The sequence below is a fragment of the Barbus barbus genome (assembly GCF_936440315.1).
Source record: "Barbus barbus genome assembly, chromosome: 18".
Classification (NCBI taxonomy): Eukaryota; Metazoa; Chordata; class Actinopteri; order Cypriniformes; family Cyprinidae; genus Barbus; species Barbus barbus.
The window spans coordinates 3,028,956-3,048,489 of NC_136746.1; the positions used below are offsets into that span (position 1 = coordinate 3,028,956).

The 19,534-nt window shown below is 38.0% G+C and overlaps 1 protein-coding gene across 1 annotated transcript in view; it reads left to right on the forward strand.

Moving 5' to 3' along the window:
* LOC306883957 (dystonin-like) overlaps window positions 1-19,534 on the forward strand; it is a 174,814-nt gene that overhangs the window by 24,331 nt on the left and 130,949 nt on the right. The window contains exon 5 of the mRNA XM_079439506.1: window positions 16,390-16,451. Within this exon, the coding sequence (XP_079295632.1) occupies window positions 16,390-16,451 (62 nt within the window). The remainder of the gene's footprint in view (window positions 1-16,389; window positions 16,452-19,534) is intronic.

Consider the following 19,534-nt stretch of genomic DNA (forward strand, 5'->3'; position numbering starts at 1 on the left):
TTTTTTCAGGATTCTTTGATGAATAGAAAGTTTTATAAGAGCATTTATTTGAAATAGAAATCTTTTGCAAAATTATAAATGTCTTTACTGTCACTTTTGAGCAATTTAATGCGTCTCTGATGAATAAAAGCATACTTTTTTTTTCCGAAAAATAATTTCCTTTTTAAAAATAAAAACTTTTCAACATCAGTGTACATTATAGATTTCATAAGCTGTGTTTTAGTATTTTGTAGATTGTTCAGTTTAGTTTGCAGGTTGCAAACTAATGAGACACACCTGTCTTTCCAAACCTTTGCTAAACTGATTTCATCATTGTTCTTTTATTGTTGTCCATCCATTGAAAGTCCATCAACCAAAATTTTCAAGCTTCAGAAAGTTCATAAAGACATCGTAAAAGGGTATCATATAAGAGGCACAATTGATTTAAATGATAAACAGATTTAATTTAGGCTTTCATTCACACAATGTATCAATTGCAATAAAATCAAATACAACAGAAGCTCGAAATTGCTGGCTTGAAACGCGAGATAAGCAAGCAGGTTTGAGCCACATCTCAAAACTGGAGTTTTTGGATTTCCGTACTCGTTTACTAGTTGGAAGTCTGACTTAAAGCGAGATTCTTTTTCTAAACCTCACTTGTTCAAATTGGAAATTGTCAGGAATGCAGTGTTAATCCTCGTAAAGGTGTAGCACGTCAACCTATAATTATGAGTAAACGCCGGCAAGTTTGCTCATATGGGTTTGGTGTGGGAACTTTTACTAGCTCAAAGGTTCCTAGTTCTGGGTGCTTGCTAGTGCAATCTGGGTGGTGGATTCTGTCCCAGGTCAAAATATCCCACCTCCTGGATTGCTTCAGTGGGACGATCCCTGCAATTAGTATCAAGCAAGTTGCTCTTAATAAGCTTTGAATATGAAACGTTTAATTAATGACCAGTAACAGGCTGTTGCATGCTGGGAGTGCAGAGGTCATAGTTATAATCCACACCGCTCCTGCTCATCAGTCATGATATCAGAACATTACTGTAAATGTTGTATACATGTGAACTTTGATCATGTGATGAGATTTTTCTCACGGAAGGATTAAGCAGCGCCCTTATGAGCTCAGATGAATATTGGCACAATAACTGGCACAAACACCACACAGCCGGTGATGACAGGAGATCTGTATTGTGTTGTGCATGACAGCACTTCCTCCCCAGTCCACTGGATGTTCTGTACATGGTACGACTGTACTGTATGCAAAGTCCTTTGCTCACTGACTGAGGAAAGAACATTGTGCTTAATGAGGCGAAAAGCCTTGAGGTTACATATTAAACCTGAAGAAGCAATGTACAACAAGATGAGAAAAACAAGAAAACACATAATACAGTTCTATGCTTAATATTACTGCATGGGATTGTTATCACGTTTTGTAACACACACACACACAAATTCCTAATGGTAGAAAAGCTGAAAGTACTGAAATCGTTTTAATAAGTTAACCGAAAGTACCAACCAGACAAAAAATTAGAGGTTCATTTTTTTAAACCTAAAATGTTCGTGCTCACCCAAAATACATATATTTTTGTTGTTGCATTGTGACCTTATTATATATATATATATATATATTGTGGCAGGAGGAGCAAACGACAGACACAGTGGGTGTGGCGTCAAGCCTCGGAGAGGTTTTTATTAAACAAATAAAGGGAAAAAATAAAGTGTCCAAAGGAATGGGGAACCTGGTGTCCTCGCTGTGCCGCGGGGCTAGTGAAGGAGGGTGGTGTTCGTCAGGGAAGGGTCCAGGGAAGGGGCGGAGTCCGGTGGCCCCACGCGCTCCCCTCCTGGGGCCGGGCGAGCTAGTGGCGGCGGCGTCTCTTGCGCGGCTCCTTCCATCTGCTATGGTCCCGGCATCTCTGGGGGACTCGACGGCCCGGCATCCTGGCCCATCAGCTGCCTAACGGGAGGCAGTCCTCCTCGATGCTCCCTTCCTGGACCCACGAGGACACCAGCGTCCATGCACGGGGTTGAGACCGGTCTCCCGAGGAGAGGCGCGCTCGGCGTTTAAACAGCGGCAGTGATGAGGCTCTATTCACATCAGGTGCGCCTCGTCACACGCCGCCAGCCCTGGGTGTTCAGCGCCCCTCCTCTCTCACACACCCACTCCCGTCGGGAGCCTGGTGAAGGGCGGCGAATACGGGACGGGGTGGTGATGATGGACAGGGGGGAGGCAGCCGACTCGTCACAATATATATATATTTTTTTTAATTTTCAGCTTTAATCATAATCATTTTAGAGTTTTAGAGTTTTCTCAGTTGCCATAAAAGTGATATTTACCTCAATGGTCCTTAAAAATATACAGAATTTAGATTTTGCTGGATTGCTGACAAATTTCTAAAGTTAGTGGAGATAATGTAAGGTTGTGCCATTCCGATCTGAGGTTTTGTCGTGGTTAACACATAAGCTTTTTTTCTTTATGACTTCTGTGACTATCTGTATTACGTATTACTGTCATCATATACCACCATTATTCTTTTCCTTGAAGAGGAAAGGTCACCTGGGGTAACATCTTGTAGTTTTTTTTCAGCTTTTTTTTCAGTTTTTTTTTTTTTACCTCAAACAAGTTGTATCCTGAAGCTGTTTATCATTTTTAAAAGCTTTACTGGATATTGTAACTTGAATACGCAAGGTCTTTGTTCTGGCCGGATAAAATGTGATGAATATCTCCTTCGATGTGGGATGCGTGTCAGGCATTTCAAACACACGCTATCACTCTGTAAAAGTGAAACGTTTCATTTCTGCACCACTGGCGGCACCACGTGGTAATGGCATTGGAGCATTTTTATTATAAAAAAAAACTCTTTTAAAGAGACTTGTTTGAAACAGTTTAGCTATTCAGGAACATTTTTTGTCCTCTCGTGTTCAAACATCAGTCACCTCACGCCTCTTCAGCCTCCTGTGATTTATGGACCGTAATGTGTTTATAAGTGATCTGTGTGCAGTGAGATAAGCAATAAAACAGCTTTAGTCATCATTCTCTGATTATTACTTGTCGTCAGGCGTGGGCTTGTTTACTTTCACAAAGACTCTGACTGGAGAAATGTCAAATAAACTATCAAGAGTCACTGTGGCCCCAATGAAGTCTTGAGCTGTAAAATGAGCTATTTATGAGAGTTAGTGACCTTTAACGCCAGTTTACTTTGATAATAGCCTAGTTATTGTCTCCTGAAATCTTTTCAGCAAGTTTATCTGAGTTTTATGGACAGTTGACTCATTGGTTCAGTATGTGGAAGAATGCTTTAATCAAAAAAGACAGAATACATGGATTTTTGTATCCTGAAGGGGGCGCCGTTCTCTTATTATTATTATCTCATCAGTACCTCATTCCTCAGGAAAGCTTCTGCCTCAAGATGTTTGCTGCTAATATTATTTAAATGCAAGACCCACGGACATGCATTTGAATCATTTTAGACCACAACAAGAATATATTAAGTGAATAGCTGATTATTTAAAAAATAAAATGCTTTGATGTAGCAGAACGCAATGTTAGAGAATCTACAATCACTTTTAAATGCGTGAGTAAATTTCCTACAAAATCATTTTATGTTTGCAGGAATGCAGGATTATGTTCTAAATTTGAAGTGGTTGACATCTCATGACTGTAACCAAGAAAAAAGATACCAACAGCATTTTATGTTAGATACTTTTTGGCAAAAGATTAGAGACCTATTATTGTGCATTAAGTTTTTAATAAACAGCCATTGACAGATGCGGCAGGTTTTTTGTCTGTGTTGGACAGAACAGTAGAGAAGTGACAGTGGGGACAGAATTGGGTCGTGACCCAGACTGAACCTGAACACAACAGCTCTTTATATGTTGGACGCAAAGCATTGTTTTTGTGGCACGGCTCTGAGAGAAGCACTATGTTTTGTGTATGCTTTTTAAACTGGTGCTTTTGAACGGCATGCAGTCTCTGGACTGTAATGTATGGACAGACCGCAGGCCTGGTGAAGAAACTACAGTGAAGAAAGGCAGTGTGAACATTTTTGTTTATGTATTAATGTTTTTTTTTTTTTGTCCATACAGTGAAAGTCATTGGGGCTCAATGTTGTCATTGTATGGACAAAAACAGTATACTGTAAAAAAAAGAAAAAAGAAAAAAAAAGCCAACTTAAAATTTTAAGGCAACCAGCTTCAGCAGATTTCTGAGTTCTCTCAACTTATTTTTGTACGAGATTCTCAACTTTTTGTTGTATAAACTTAAAACTACAAGTTGAGAAAACTCAAAAATCTGCTGAAGCTGGTTGCCTTAAAATGTTAAGTTGTCTCAACTGTTTTTTTTTTTACACAGTGTATAAACATCTTTCAAAATACCTTGTTTTGTGTTCCACAGAAGAAGCAAAATCATACATGTTTGGATTGATGTGATGGTGAATAAATAATGACAGAATGACTTTAATGCCTTGGGGGCCTGGATGATTAATAAATTATTGTTATTTAAACGATTATTAAAATGTCATCAATTATTAATATTATATTAATAGATGAAAAAAACCAAAGTCTAATCAAAATAAAATGCAAAACAAACAAAAAATATAATATTGTATTTTATTTATTTCTTTATTATTGCTTTTTATTTATTTAACTTTATAAATTAATTAACCATGTTAATTCATTGTATTAAAAAAAGAACAGCTTGGTCATAATTACAGCAGAAATACTAGAAATGTATTAGTGTTAGGGATGTAACGGTATGAAAATTTGTCATCACGATTATAGTGACCAAAATTATCACGGTTATCAGTATTATCACGGTATTGTTAAAATGTGCTGGAGATGTTCAAAAAGTGCCGATACATAAATCACTTCACCAAGTTTTATACTTAAAAATCAACAAACAGCAAATAAAATGACTTTGTTTGCATAATCACTAAAACAATAACATTACCAATGAGGTCTGGATTTTAAATGACAACTTGACTGACAACAGTTTAATAGCATGTTCAAATAAATAATGTAAATGTTCAAATAAAACTTTGAAAAAGTTTCATATAAAGGTAAACCTCACATTTCAGCCTTTAAAGAAAAGAGTTAAGTCAAAATGATAATTGATTAATAAGGGGAAGGGGAGGGGGGAAAGAGGTGTGTGGCCATGTATGGTGACCCATACTCAGAATTAGTGCTCTGCATTTAACCCATCCAAGTGTACACACAGTAGTGAGCATACACCCGAAGCAGTGGGCAGCCAATGCTGTGGCGCCCGGGGAGCAGTTGGGGGTTAGGGGTCTCACCTCAGTCGTGGTATTGAGGGGGGAGAGAGTGTTGGTTATTCACTCCCCCACCTACAATCCCTGCCGGACCTGAGACTCGAACCCACAACCTTCAGGTTACAAGTCCAACTCTCTATCCACTTATCTGCTCCATAAATAATTCTGTATCGCTTATCTGAATTGTTTAAATGTGTAGAATCCACATAAGCTTGTTTTTCATCAACCGGTTAAAATGTACATTTATTTTAAATAGGTCATGCAAATTTGGTCCGTTTTTTGGCCAGACAGAAACTGCACACAGGCTGAATGTAAATAAGTGTCTGTAAATCCACTCTCTGACAGCAGGTGGCGCTTTATACGGAAAAGCTGAATTACAGCTGATTCCCGTGAACTCCGCGAACAAAGCAGTATTGTGTTTAAAAACACTTCCTTTAGGTATTACATGGAGCTAAGATGAAAACAAAATGCCATCGAATCGTTTCTGAAGACAGTCAGATCCTTCAGAGGTACAGTCATATAGTTAATTCATTGATATATTCATTTGTATAATTCCCTCAGCACTCTTTTAAAACCTCCCAGCTTTTCCGCCCTGTTTTCACTCAGAATGAAACTCTGCTGCTGTGCGCTCGTGAGACTGTTACACTCTGCTTTATGCTGGACAGTATTTATCTATCGTGAGTTGTTCAGATCGCGGTAATCAAATACGGTTTTAATGATAATTAAAATATGAAACGGTAATACTAACCGTGGGGAATTTTATCATGATTTATCGTTAAACCGGTAATCGTTACATCCCTAATTAGTGTATATTGAGGGGGGCCTTTGAATATATTGTGTTGGACAATGAGGGGCCCTGGAAACAAAAAACACAGATCCTTGTGGCACTCCGTACTTTACTGGATTGCCACAAGGATCTGTCCTAGGCCCTCTGCTATTTTCAATATATATGTTGCCCCTTGGTAATATTATTAGAAAATACGGGTTTAGTTTCCATTGTTATGCTGATGATACTCAACTATATACCAGATGAAACTTCTAAATTATCTAAGCTAACAGTGTGTTAAAAATGCAACACACTGTAAATGCTACTGTAACTGAATTTTTAGGAGTGAATTTGAAATTTCCATAAATGACTGAAAAAGTCTGTGTGTACAGAATGGGATTGAACACTCAGAAATGGAGTGGCAAGTTTTAGCCGTGGTGCTGTGTATAAATGGAATCTATCATTATTTCCTCAAAGAACCGTGCCTGTTCATTGCTGCTTCACAAAGGAGCGCTGTGCAGAACGTGTCACTGAATATATTGCTCAGCAATATAGTAACTCACTGCAGTGAAGACTCCAGCTCGCTGTTCTTATGTAAACATTCACCATGTGGTGGAGCCTGTTACTCACTGCGTGCTACTGGAAAACCTGATGGGACTCGTTCGAGACGGTTGCGAGGGAATACTGAGAGGAAAAGCAAGGGAGTAGCTGCTGCCTCGCGGGGAAGCCAGCAGAGTCCCAACTTCAGCTGCGGCTCTTACACTCACGTGGCAGTCAGACATGCACGACGCTCCGCTGCTGGCACCTGAGCTGGGATCGGCCCGTCTGATGAGGGGGGACACTCTGCTGGTGGAGCTCATGTGCTGCATGGGTCAGTAGCTTTCCTCAGCTTCCTGCCAGATTGCCTGCTTTTGCTGCAGTGTGCCAAGCTTTTAGATTGATTTTCGTTTTCTTTCCACTTCCCAGATCTTGTGTTGTAATGCTCTTAGGGGCAGAGTTTATCTCTGACAGTGCTGAAGGAGTCAAAGTACAGCGAGATTTGCAATGTTTGGCTGTTCCTGTCAGGTTGAGGTGACTGACAGTGGCTCACATCATCACTTTCATGATCTGCGTTATTAATTAGTGGTGTTGCTAAGGCAAGCTGTGGATCATATTGGGAATGAAGATTAGAAAAAAATGCCAAACAATGTGTCCTCGCCACATATGATGTGACAACTAATCAGGCAGTTTCTTTCATGTATGTCAAGGTTTTTTTAAAGTATGCATGATAGTACTGTTTTAGTTTATTGGCTGATATTATATATATATATATATATATATACATACAGTGCCTTGCGAAAGTATTAATACCCCTTAATTTATTTCACGTTTTATGTTGCTGCCTTAAGTTAAACTACTTTAAATGACTTTTTTCCACATCAGGAAAATTATAATGGTAAAGCCAACATCTTTTTTAACATTTATTTTTTTTTGTAAAAATTTTTTTTTGTAAATTTATTAATATTTGAATGATTCCATTGCATAAGTACTCACACCCTTATCTGGGACAGTTGGAATTTGGTCCAACAGCTGACAATGCATATCAGAGCAAAAACCAAGCCCTGGGGTCAAAAGAACTGTCTGTAGAGCTCAGAAACAGGTTTGTGTCAAGCCACACATCTGGGGAAGATTTCAGAAACAAATTCTGCTGCATTGAAGGGTCACAGAAACATGTAGTCTCTGTTACCCTTAATGGAAGAAGTTCTTAGAGCTAGCCCTCTGCCCAAACTGAGCAATTGATGAAGAAGGGCTTTGGTTAGAGTGGTGACCAAGAACCTGATGGTCACTCTAGTTGAGCTCCATGATCGTGTATACAGATAGGAGAAATCTACAGAAGGACAAACATCACTGCAACACCCCACCGATCTGGGCTTTATGGCAGCGTGGCAAGACTCAATCGTCTCCTCAGAGAAAACAAATGAAAACACACTTAGAATTTGCAAAAAAAAACATCTAAAGGACCCTCAGACTATGAGAAATAATATTCTCTGGTCTGATGAACCTCAATTCCAAGCATCATGTTTGAAGGAAAGCAGGCACTGCTCATCACATGCAGAGCACCATCCCAAAAGTAAAGTGTGCTGGAAGCAGCCTCATGCTGTGGGGCTATTTTTCAGCGGCAGGGGCTGAAGGACTCGTCAGAGTAGAAGAAAAACTCAGTGCACCAAAATATAGAGATAGCCTTAATGAAAACCCAGTCCAGAGCATTCAGAACCTCAGACGGGCGGAAGGTTCACCTTCCAACAGGACAATGAACCTAAGCACACAGCAAGAATGACTTATACACAACTCTGTGAATGTTCTTGAGTGGCCCAGCCACAGCCTGAGCTTGAACCCAATCAAATATTTCTGGAGAAACCTGAAAATGTGTGTCTGCCCCCATCCAACCTGACAGAGCTTGAGAAGTGAAGACGTGAGGAAAAGAATAGCAGATGATTGCCAAATGCTGATGAGCAAAGCTTGTCGCATCAAACAAAAAAGACTTTATAGCTAAATATTTAGTTAAGGGTATGAATACTTATGCAATGTACTTATTTCAGTTTGTTTATTTGTAATTAATTTACAAAGTTGTGACAATTCTGTTATTGCTTTGTCAATATGGTGTATGGAGTGTAGATTGATGTAGAAAAAAAAGTAATTTAAAGCAGTTAACATAAGGCAGCAACATAAAACGTGAAGTACATGGAGGGGTATGGATACTTTCGCAAGACACTGTATATATATTCTTAAATACTGTATGTATACATGCATGTGTGTGCATTTATATATACATAATACATATACAGACTACACACACATATTCTATGTGAACAAAATCTATTTTGGATGTGATTAATCACGATTAATCATTTGACAGCACTATATATATGTATATATATTAGCTGGGTTTCCATCCAAAGTTGTGAATTTATTATTCCAAACTCAAAATTGAAATATTACATTTACGAATAAGAACCGTTTGCATCCAAAGAGTCAAAGAGAACAAAATCGCCAATTCCTGATAAACTGGCACTAAATATCACTAAGAAAAGTAGGAGAAGCCACTGAGTACAATAATTCTCATATATATTAAATTACTTGCGCCACAGAGTGAGCAGATGAAACCATGGCCATTTATTGCTTTCGGAGGTGGATGCTGCTGTTTGGGGACATAGTCATGTAAGACAATAATACAGAAATACTTTTGATGACAGACTTTGCTTGGGCATTTCAGAATGACCATAACAACATTTTAGATGCTGTGCAATGAGATCGGCTCTCTGGTTAGTCAGGTTATGCCGTCACAACACGCAAAGTCACATGCATTTTTTTGATGCGCATGGTGGAATTTATTCCGCGAATGCATTTCCATCTTCCATTATTCACATTAACCCTTCTTTGCACAAGTCAAAAACCACCTCAAGCAAGCGTAAAATGTTGTCTTGTAGCATTTAAAATATATTTTTTTATTTAGTCAGTATATTTAGTTAAATAAAACGAAAACTATTAAATATGTTTTTTGTTAATTAAAATAAAGCTGAAGTAAAATAAAACAAAATATAAATATTAGCTGAAATTTTTTTTAACTTAAAACAACATGGGAAATTAGACATTAGTTTAAAATCATCATTAAATCATTACGGACAATTCATATTAAACATGGCGTGTCACATCACACCACATTTTCAAATCTTTTATGTTAATCTTTGCAATATCTTAACCCTTTGATGCACACGCTATAAAAACCCCTTCTAATGCACAACATGGGTCAACATGGCACAACCCATATTCATTTCCTATGTTATTTCATGCTTCGCTGGGCATTTTCTTATCTTTTGGAATCAGTTTATTTCAGCATTTAATTTTCCCTGATCTATAAATTCCATGATCCATGAATATTCAAAATATAATTTTACAATGACCACAAATTAATATTTAGTTTACACACATGGGTCAAAAATGACCCATCTATGCAAGAATGAAAAAACAAAAGAATAAAGACATTTTGTTAAAATAATTATTTTAGCAGTTATTTAGGCCAACACATTTAACACTTTAAATATGTTTATTTACCATTTTGTCACACATAATTTACCCATATCACTGATAACAGATAACACTGAAATTGAACTGTCTTTTGTGCAACTGTAGTTAATTGTAGTGAATGTGACCGAACAGATAAAATAAAATCACACATAGGCCTGTCGCGATAGTCGATAAATCGATTAATCGCACGATAAAAAAAAATGACCTCGATAATTTTTCCAGCCGCGATAATTTCATTTGCATACTTCTTTGTTATCCGCGACTGAATGACAACTCTCGTTTCCTTAGCGTAGTAGAAGTGAACCCTCTTGTCAGTTGCATTGTCTTTTGTGTGGGGAGGCGGCGCTTGTCAGTCACATGGACTTTGTGTGGGAAGGCGGGAGTGCTTGAGGCGACTGCAGAGAAGAGCGAAAAGACGAGACGCAAGTTGTGGCATGGAACTGGTTTCAAAGCCAAACGCGACAGCTGCAGTGTGGGAGCACTTCGGATTCAAACTGAATGACCGTGGTGAACCACTTAACCTGAGCGAGCCGGTATGTCGCATTTGTTTTAAAACAGTATCGACTAAAACCGGTAACACAACAAACATGCACATGCACCTAAAAAACACTTTTATTGTTTTTGGTTGTTTTGTTCATTGTTATTGTGGATATTTAAAATGTTTTCCATTTTCAGTGTTAAATAGTCTTTGGAAATAAACGTTTATTGAATTTTGAAAGGTGTATGTGCATTATTATGCCATTATCATTATTCTAGATGAAAATGGTCTCAGATCGACAATATTATCGTTTATCGCGATAATTTCTTGGACAATTTATCGTCCAGCAAAATTTGTTATCGTGACAGGCCTAATCACACAGGTACAGCTGTAACGAGGAGTCAGTGACATTAGGATCCATGTGCAGCTTTATTAAAACAGAATGCAAGTCAAACAGGCAGAGTTCAATCACGGGCTTCAAACACAACGTAGATAAGGTAGAATCAAAGTCAGAGTTCAGGCTAGAGATCAGGGCAGGAGGCAAACATACAGGATAATCAAATGACAAGGCAGATTGAATCAGAATAGGCAGGCGGCAGAGAATCAGAGTCCAGTAAACAGTCCAGGTCATACACGGGGAAAATCACACACGGCATAAACGCTCAGAAATGTTTGCATGGCAAGACAAGACTTCGCAATGAGGAAGCTGGGAGAACAGTTTAAGTAGTTGAGAGTCAATGGGAAACACCTGTGAGTGAAATCAGCCACAGGTACGGGGCATGTGGGAAATGAAGTCCAATGATGGTTAGTACTCAGGTGACGGTGCCCTCTGGTGGTGAGCGGAGGGAGCCACAGAGGCTGAATTCGTGACAACAGCGCTATATCAAATTCACATCTCAGTGCTTACATGCCTCAGAAATGACAACTACAGGTTTGTGCTCCTTGCAAACAGGCCTGACATTGAACACCAGATCCTGGACCTCTTCCTCTTCGACTGACCACTCTGTTTGATGTATACCTGTGGCCGGGAGGTGGCTGTGTTTTGTTTTTTATCCCACATCTTCCCATTGCCTCTGTAATATGGTTTTGAAGGTGGGGTGTACCCTCCAAACACCTCTTCATATGTGGCACGACAAGCTCTTTGACCAACTCCTTTGTGAATAGCTGCCATGCATTGGCGACACCAGCCGTGTTATCAGGGTGTTGTGCAGTGAAGTTGGTGTAGGCCAGGGATGGTCAGCGTCAGTCCTGGAGAGCCACAGCCCTGCAGAGTTTTGCTTCAACCTTGATATTAAAAACTCACCTGCCTCTAGCTTTTCAGCTTGTTCAGGTGTGTTTGATTAGGGTTGGAGCTGAATTCTTCAGGACTGTGGCTCTCCAGGACCAACATTGGTTTCCCTGGTGTAGGCATTGAGGGTGGTAACATCCAGTACATTGTACCACAGAACCATGGGCAACCTCCGTGTTCTCTGCTTACATGAGTAGGTGCAAACCATTTTTACTCAAGCTATTGGATAGAGTTTGAATTTCCTCTTCAGAGACAAGTCTTCAGTGTCATCACAGAGTCTTCTTCATCTAGGAGAGCTGCATTTACACACACAACTCCAGATTGACCCTGTAGCACATAGTCTAGGTCATAAGCATCAGAAATGTCAGACTCTGAATCAGGACTAAGAATTGTCTGATCTTCCTCATCATGCAGCATCTCGACAAACATTTCAGCCGTTAATCTAGAATCTCTGGGATCAGCCATACTAACACTCTAGATAAAGAAAATCAAAAGAAAAATGTTCAAATGCATAATAAGCAGTTGATCCATGTACACACGGATTATATATTGTTTCTGTCAGACAGAAACCTTGTATGTCCAAAACCATTACTTTTCAGAAACACTGACAGACTTAAAGGGAGACCAATAGCACTTCTATATGACAAAAAAATAAAAATGATGAAATATGGAGATACAAGGTTTCTGCCTGACAGCAATGATATATACTTGTATATATTATTTTATTTTGACTATTATTTTGTTGACCTAGCTAACATTAGTTAGCTAATATAGAATATGTCAACAACAAGCTAGTTAATAGTATTGGACATTTCAAGGTCAAGGTAACCTTAGCCTAACGCTCAAATATTATGTCCAGTTATCGTCCACAGTATTTTCTGTGGTAATAAATTATAAAATAAGACTAAATGCATCAATTATACAAAAACAGCCATATTGAGTTGTGAAATGTGGGGCAGGTGAATAGTTTTCTGCAGTAAATACAAACCCGATTCCAAAAAAGTTGGGACACTGTACAAATTGTGAATAAAAACAGAATGCAATGATGTGGAAGTTTCAAATTTCAATATTTTATTCAGAATACAACATAGATGACATATCAAATGTTTAAACTGAGAAAATGTATAATTTTAAGGGAAAAATAAGTTTATTTTAAATTTGATGGCATCAACACATCTCAAAAAAGTTGGGACAAGGCCATGTTTACCACTGTGTGGCATCCCCTCTTCTTTTTATAACAGTCTGCAAACGTCTGGGGACTGAGGAGACAAGTTGCTCAAGTTTAGGAATAGGAATGTTGTCCCATTCTTGTCTAATACAGGCTTCTAGTTGCTCAACTGTCTTAGGTGTTCTTTGTCGCATCTTCCACTTTATGATGCGCCAAATGTTTTCTATGGGTGAAAGATCTGGACTGCAGGCAGGCCATTTAAGTACCCGGATCCTCCTTCTACGCAGCCATGATGTTGTAATTGATGCAGTATGTGGTCTGGCATTGTCATGTTGGAAAATGCAAGGTCTTCCCTGAAAGAGAGAACGTCTGGATGGGAGCATATGTTGTTCTAGAACTTGGATATACCTTTCACCATTGATGGTGCCTTTCCAGATGTGTAAGCTGCCCATGCCACACGCACTCATGCAACCCCATACCATCAGAGATGCAGGCTTCTGAACTGAGCGCTGATAACAACTTGGGTTGTCCTTGTCCTCTTTAGTCCGGATGACATGGCGTCCCAGTTTTCCAAAAAGAACTTCAAATTTTGATTCGTCTGACCACAGAACAGTTTTCCACTTTGCCACAGTCCATTTTAAATGAGCCTTGGCCCAGAGAAAACGCCTGCCCTTCTGGATCATGTTTAGATATGGCTTCTTTTTTGACCTATAGAGTTTTAGCCGGCAACGGCGAATGGCACGGTGGATTGTGTTCACCGACAATGTTTTCTGGAAGTATTCCTGAGCCCATGTTGTGATTTCCATTACAGTAGCATTCCTGTATGTGATGCAGTGGCATCTAAGGGCCTGAAGATCACAGGCATCCAGTATGGTTTTCCGGTCTTGACCCTTATGCACAGAGATTGTTCCAGATTCTCTGAAACTTTGGATGATATTATGCACTGTAGATGATGATAACTTCAAACTCTTTGCAATTTGTCTCTGAGAAACTCCTTTCTGATATTGCTCCACTATTTTTCGCCGTAGCATTGGGGGAATTGGTGATCCTCTTGCCATCTTGACTTCTGAGAGACACTGCCACTCTGAGAGGCTCTTTTTATACCCAATCACGTTGCCAATTGACCTAATGAGTTGCAAATTGGTCCTCCAGCTGTTCCTTATATGTACATTTAACTTTTCCGGCCTCTTATTGCTACCTGTCCCAACTTTTTTGGAATGTGTAGCTCTCATGAAATCCAAAATGAGCCAATATTTGTCATGACGTTTCAAAATGTCTCACTTTCAACATTTGATATGTTATCTATATTCTATTGTGAATAAAATATAAGTTTATGAGATTTGTAAATTATTGCATTCCTTTTTTATTCGTAATTTGTACAGTGTCCCAACTTTTTTGGAATCGGGTTTGTATGTTCCTACTTACAAAAAAATAGCAAATAATCAAAGGTTTCTCTATGGGTCATTTTTGACCCATATGTGTAAAAGTTATGTAGAATTACAAAAACTGTTTTTTGTTTTGTTTTTTTATAAAGTGAAGAAAGGAAAAATAAACATAATGATTTGTGGAAATCAAAAACAAGATATTTAATGAATACCTGGAATAATTCATTTTAAAATGTATTTCTTTTAAAGATTCAGCAAAGAAACACTCAACCATGACTGAAATAACATAGGAAATGAATACGGGTCATTTTAGACCCATGTTGTGCATTAGAAGGGTAGTGACACAAAAACGATTTTTATTCAAAAAGTAAGAAATAAAAAATAAGAATATGAGATGATCAAAAACAAGTTCATTGAGGAATTCCTGGAACTCTGAATGATGAATTTAATTTCTTTGAAAGCTATAAACTCAGTCGGGGTCACTTTAGACCCATTTAGTGCATCAAAGGGTTAAATCATGTTTCTTGTTGAGGCGAGGTGTGCTGTTACTTTACTGAGTGATCATACTTTTCATCTGATGGATGATAAAATAATGCACATAAGATCCATACAACTACATTTGAAGGAGAAAACCATAACTATATACCGGAATATCATAGAGACTTGACTGGGGACTGTTAGCACACACTAGCAGATGCATAGCAGCACAAGTTTGCACAGACAAACAGCACACACATTTGCTCAGAGAGTGTCAGTTTTCAGATTAGTTTGAGGTCGTGTCTCTGCTTTAATTGACAGACAGTGATTCGGTTCTCAGCTGGTTTTCTGCACCGCAGGGTCTCTGTTAGAGAACAGATACAGGGCCTTTCCAAATATTTATGTGCAACATTGAACAAATGGTCAAGTGATGATAATGATAATGATGACCGTGATCGTGTCTGATTTGAAACATCTGCATGATGCTAAGCACAAGTTACTTTCTTTTTTATATGAAAATGACTGTTCATTGATGGGTTTTGAAATATGTACTACTTACATTTCCATTATGCTGCTGTTTTATTAAAAGTCTCGCGGCTGAGCTGTGTGACGCAGGCCCGTCTGTTGTCATGGACAGGGGAAACAAAATACTGTGGTTGGGAGCGCTGTGTAATGGAAGGAAGACTTGACTGGGATTCAGTCTTTTTCTGTAGTTAGCTTTCATAATATGCTGTCCAGAAATAGAAACAGAGCATTATAACATTACAGAAACCTGCCAGGCCAGACAACATTAGTATTTTTACATCAGCGCTCCTAAATCTAAAGGCAGGATGGGTACAGACATCATGTTTTCATCTAAAGCCATTTACATAGAAGGCATTTTCATGCACTTTCTGTACAATGTATATACTGAGAGATCACTTCATTCACAAGTCTTGTTCTTTTGAAAAAACAAAACAAAAATAAATAAATAATAATAATAATAATAATAATGTTGTGATGTACCAGAATTATTTTTAAAGTTTTAATTTTATTTAAAATTTAATTTAATAGTCTATTAATTAATAAAACTTATTTAAGAATTAACACTCAAATAATAACTGGGTTGTATACAAACATGTAAATTACACGTAAGGCAGTTTTTATATCAACATTTTAATGATTTGAATTATGTTTGTACTCCAATTTGTTGTTGAAATGTGAACATTTAAATACAACTTAAAATATATATAAAACTTAAGCTTTCACAACATTTATTCAATTATACATTAAATTATGAAAGGTCAAGTATAATGAATATATAATGCATGTATTGGACATATAATGTGAGTATTTATATAAAAAATATGATTTATTTCAAAGTTATTAATTTTTTTCTACATGACTAGCTATGAGCATTTAATGGTTTTGTTGGAAATATTATTTTAAGAAAAGAGATGACCAGATATGATGTCAATGCTAGAAATGATTTAGCAACAGTCTGAAATCAGTTCTAACATCAATCCCTCTTGTTTTTCAGATGAAAGAGACCGAGTTCAGAAAAAGACTTTTACAAAATGGATAAATCAGCACCTCCTGAAGGTAGGTTTGTTGTAGTTTTTGTGTATCGGTGCACATTAGTGAAGCGTTTGTTGGTGGTAGAAAGAGAACTTTCTCAGTATGCTCTGATCTAAATGATAGATATCTGAATATTTATGAACAGTCAACTCAGAAATGTAGGGTATTAACATATGCTGTGGCTCTGTTTGAAAGGGATCTGGCAACTCCACACATGCTTCATTAATTCTTCAGGTGTATAGTGTCTGGAGAGCATTTACAGTCACCTTTGGTTTAGAAAGCTCACATGATAGAACACATGATGGGTTTATTAACCGTGAAGCACATGCCAAAGTGCCTGAACATTACATGAATATACTGTTTCCTGGATAAACTGAAGTGATTCCAGGACAGATGTAGCACAGACCTCAGTCTCACAACTCACTGTAATGTGAATATCAGGTTCTATTTTCAGTATTTTCAAAATTAGGTCCAGCTACCTTTTCAAGTTTGTGCAAATGTCTTGTTTTCATTTACACTTCAGTTTCAGGTTTTCCTAGGCAACAAACTTATCCAAGATGACAAGTAACAGCATGTCTGACAGAATCACTTCAGCTTAATTTACTGTTTATTGAAGACACATTTATTCCAATCAGATAAATGACTTCATAAATGGTTTTTGTGCACAGATTCACGTTACAAGCACAGTATAACGGCTGACAGGAGAGGAAAATCAGTTTTTACTAAAATATGGCCTGACAACATCTCATCTGACTGCAGATTACTGTTGTTCTACTGAAGCTCCTCGTCACCATATGTTTTCCACGCTTGTTTGACTCGCGCCTGGCGCTGAGATGCAATGGACTGCGCGTCTGAAAAGTCTCCATTTGATGTGGTCATAAAGATGTTCTGCATCTAAATAAACGCAATTCTTCTAAAGAAAAAGAGACAGAGCTTTCCTGTAGCTCAAATAGTAGAGCATGGCGCTACCCAAGGTCATGGGTTCGATTCCCAGGGAAAGCAAGAGCTGATAAAATGTAAAAACTGTAACTTTTTGCCCTTATTTGGAAGTTCTTGTTTTCGTTCCTGTCCCAGTTCTGTTAGTTAATGATCCCCATCACCTGTGTTTGATTAATCATCTTGTTTCATGGTTTGTTCCTCTCCCTTTATAAGTCCTCAGTTCTGCCCTTATGTTTGTCTGATCTTGAGTTAACTTATTGTCTACGTGTGTTGATGCAGTTTATTAAAGACTACTCCTTTGTTTATTCCTTCGTGGAGCGCCTTATTTGTCTACAACCACTGACGCGTTACAAATAATCGCCTGTGTTAACGCGCTAATTTTGACAACACTAAATATAATATAATATTGTGTAATATATGATTATAAACAGTCACAAATGAGTAGTTGAAATTATTAATTGAAAAAAAACCCCTGATAGAACTGATTTGTTTTAATGAACAATATGGCAGTACAGCAATGACTGAGTCTGTAACATTAATTTTAAACAATAATTTTTGCTGTTTCTGCTATTTCTTATGCAAGGTGCTGACTAGCAGCACGTAGTAAAGTGTAACGGACTGGACTGACCCAGAAGCCGAGTTAAACATCTATTTTAGTCATGCAGCTGTGCTTGCTGGGGATTATGAACAAGAGGACCTGGGTGAAAGCAGGTCAGTAAGGCGGAGCGGTGACTTCAGCGGCGCGGTATTCAGGACGTTCACGCTGCTGGAGCTGCAGAGGTGAAAGGCCTTCAGATGAGATGTCTGACATTGGCCAGCGTCTCATGGGAGTGTTAATGTTTACAATGCTATGTGTGTGTGAGGGATAAAAAAGCTTTCAACACAGCATGAGGGATAATTCATTGTGGAATGATGTCTCAAAAACATCCTCTTACAATGTCAAACATCATTCCTGAGTGCTTGTTTGCAAGAGGCAGTGATTGACGGTTTCCTGAGCGCTGTGATGATGAGCAATATGGTGTCATTGTTGAGACAGGAGCTGTGATACTGAACTTGGAGAACTTCAGCAACATTAATCAAAGCCTCTGTGCTGTTGGAGTACAGATATGAACTGGTTTGGCATTGGTCAAAACCACGAGATGTGTTTAAACAGGCCTTCTGCAAGGTGAATCACAGTCACTGTCATACAATGGGTGGATCTGGTCCTTTGTCTTCTGAAGGATAGAAACCCCAGTGATGGGAGTGTCACATCTGTATGCTGTTTCTGATATTGTTCATTGGTGGAGCTCCCCTTTGAGTTGCATAGAGAATATGACAGAATTGTCATAAATTCTCCTGCATTGTAATGTGAAGCTGGTAAGATGAGCTCACTGAGAGGCTCTGTAGATCTTAGTCAGGGTAGTTAATTTTTGACAGAAATGAACATAAGTCTGTGAGGAGTGAAGAACGGTGTGTGTAATAGATTATACTGTTGTTTAACCACAAACCGATTGCTTAGGTCAGGGGTTCACAAACCTTTCCATTCCACGACCCACATAGACAAGTAGACTCTATTTCAAGACCCACCAACATATTTGAGATAAAAAACAACTGACATTACTATAAGCTTAATCTTAATTAAAAGCATAATATGGCAGAAATTAAGTATTTAAGAAAAATAGCCTTTTTATTTTATAGTACCACTGTAAAATTTCACTACTAATATTTACATTTTAATTTCTTCATTTACAGACGATAATGAGTCTATGAAATATGTCCATAAAACCTCGAAACGCGCTCACTCTGTGGCTATGAACTGTAATCCGCACTGGAGTGTTGTTAAACTCATCGGGGTTCAGCACAGAACATGCCTTTACAAACCCAACACTTTTTTATTTTTTAGCAAAGCGTAAGAAGAGAAGCAGAATCTCAAACAGTTTGGAGATTAAAATAATTGTAAAAATAATAAACAGATGTGTTTCATTTTAAATAAACACTAAAAACTGAAATGACAAATTTACTTTTGCAATGGTTGAATAAATGTTCAGCTATATCTTCAAAAGATTTTTTAACTTTGGCACATTTTTTTTTTCTCTATTTAGCGTTGTGATGATATGGCAAGGAAATAATAGGACATTTTGTAAATTCTGTTATGCTAGCATGTGGAAATGTTTGTATAGTGTTAAATA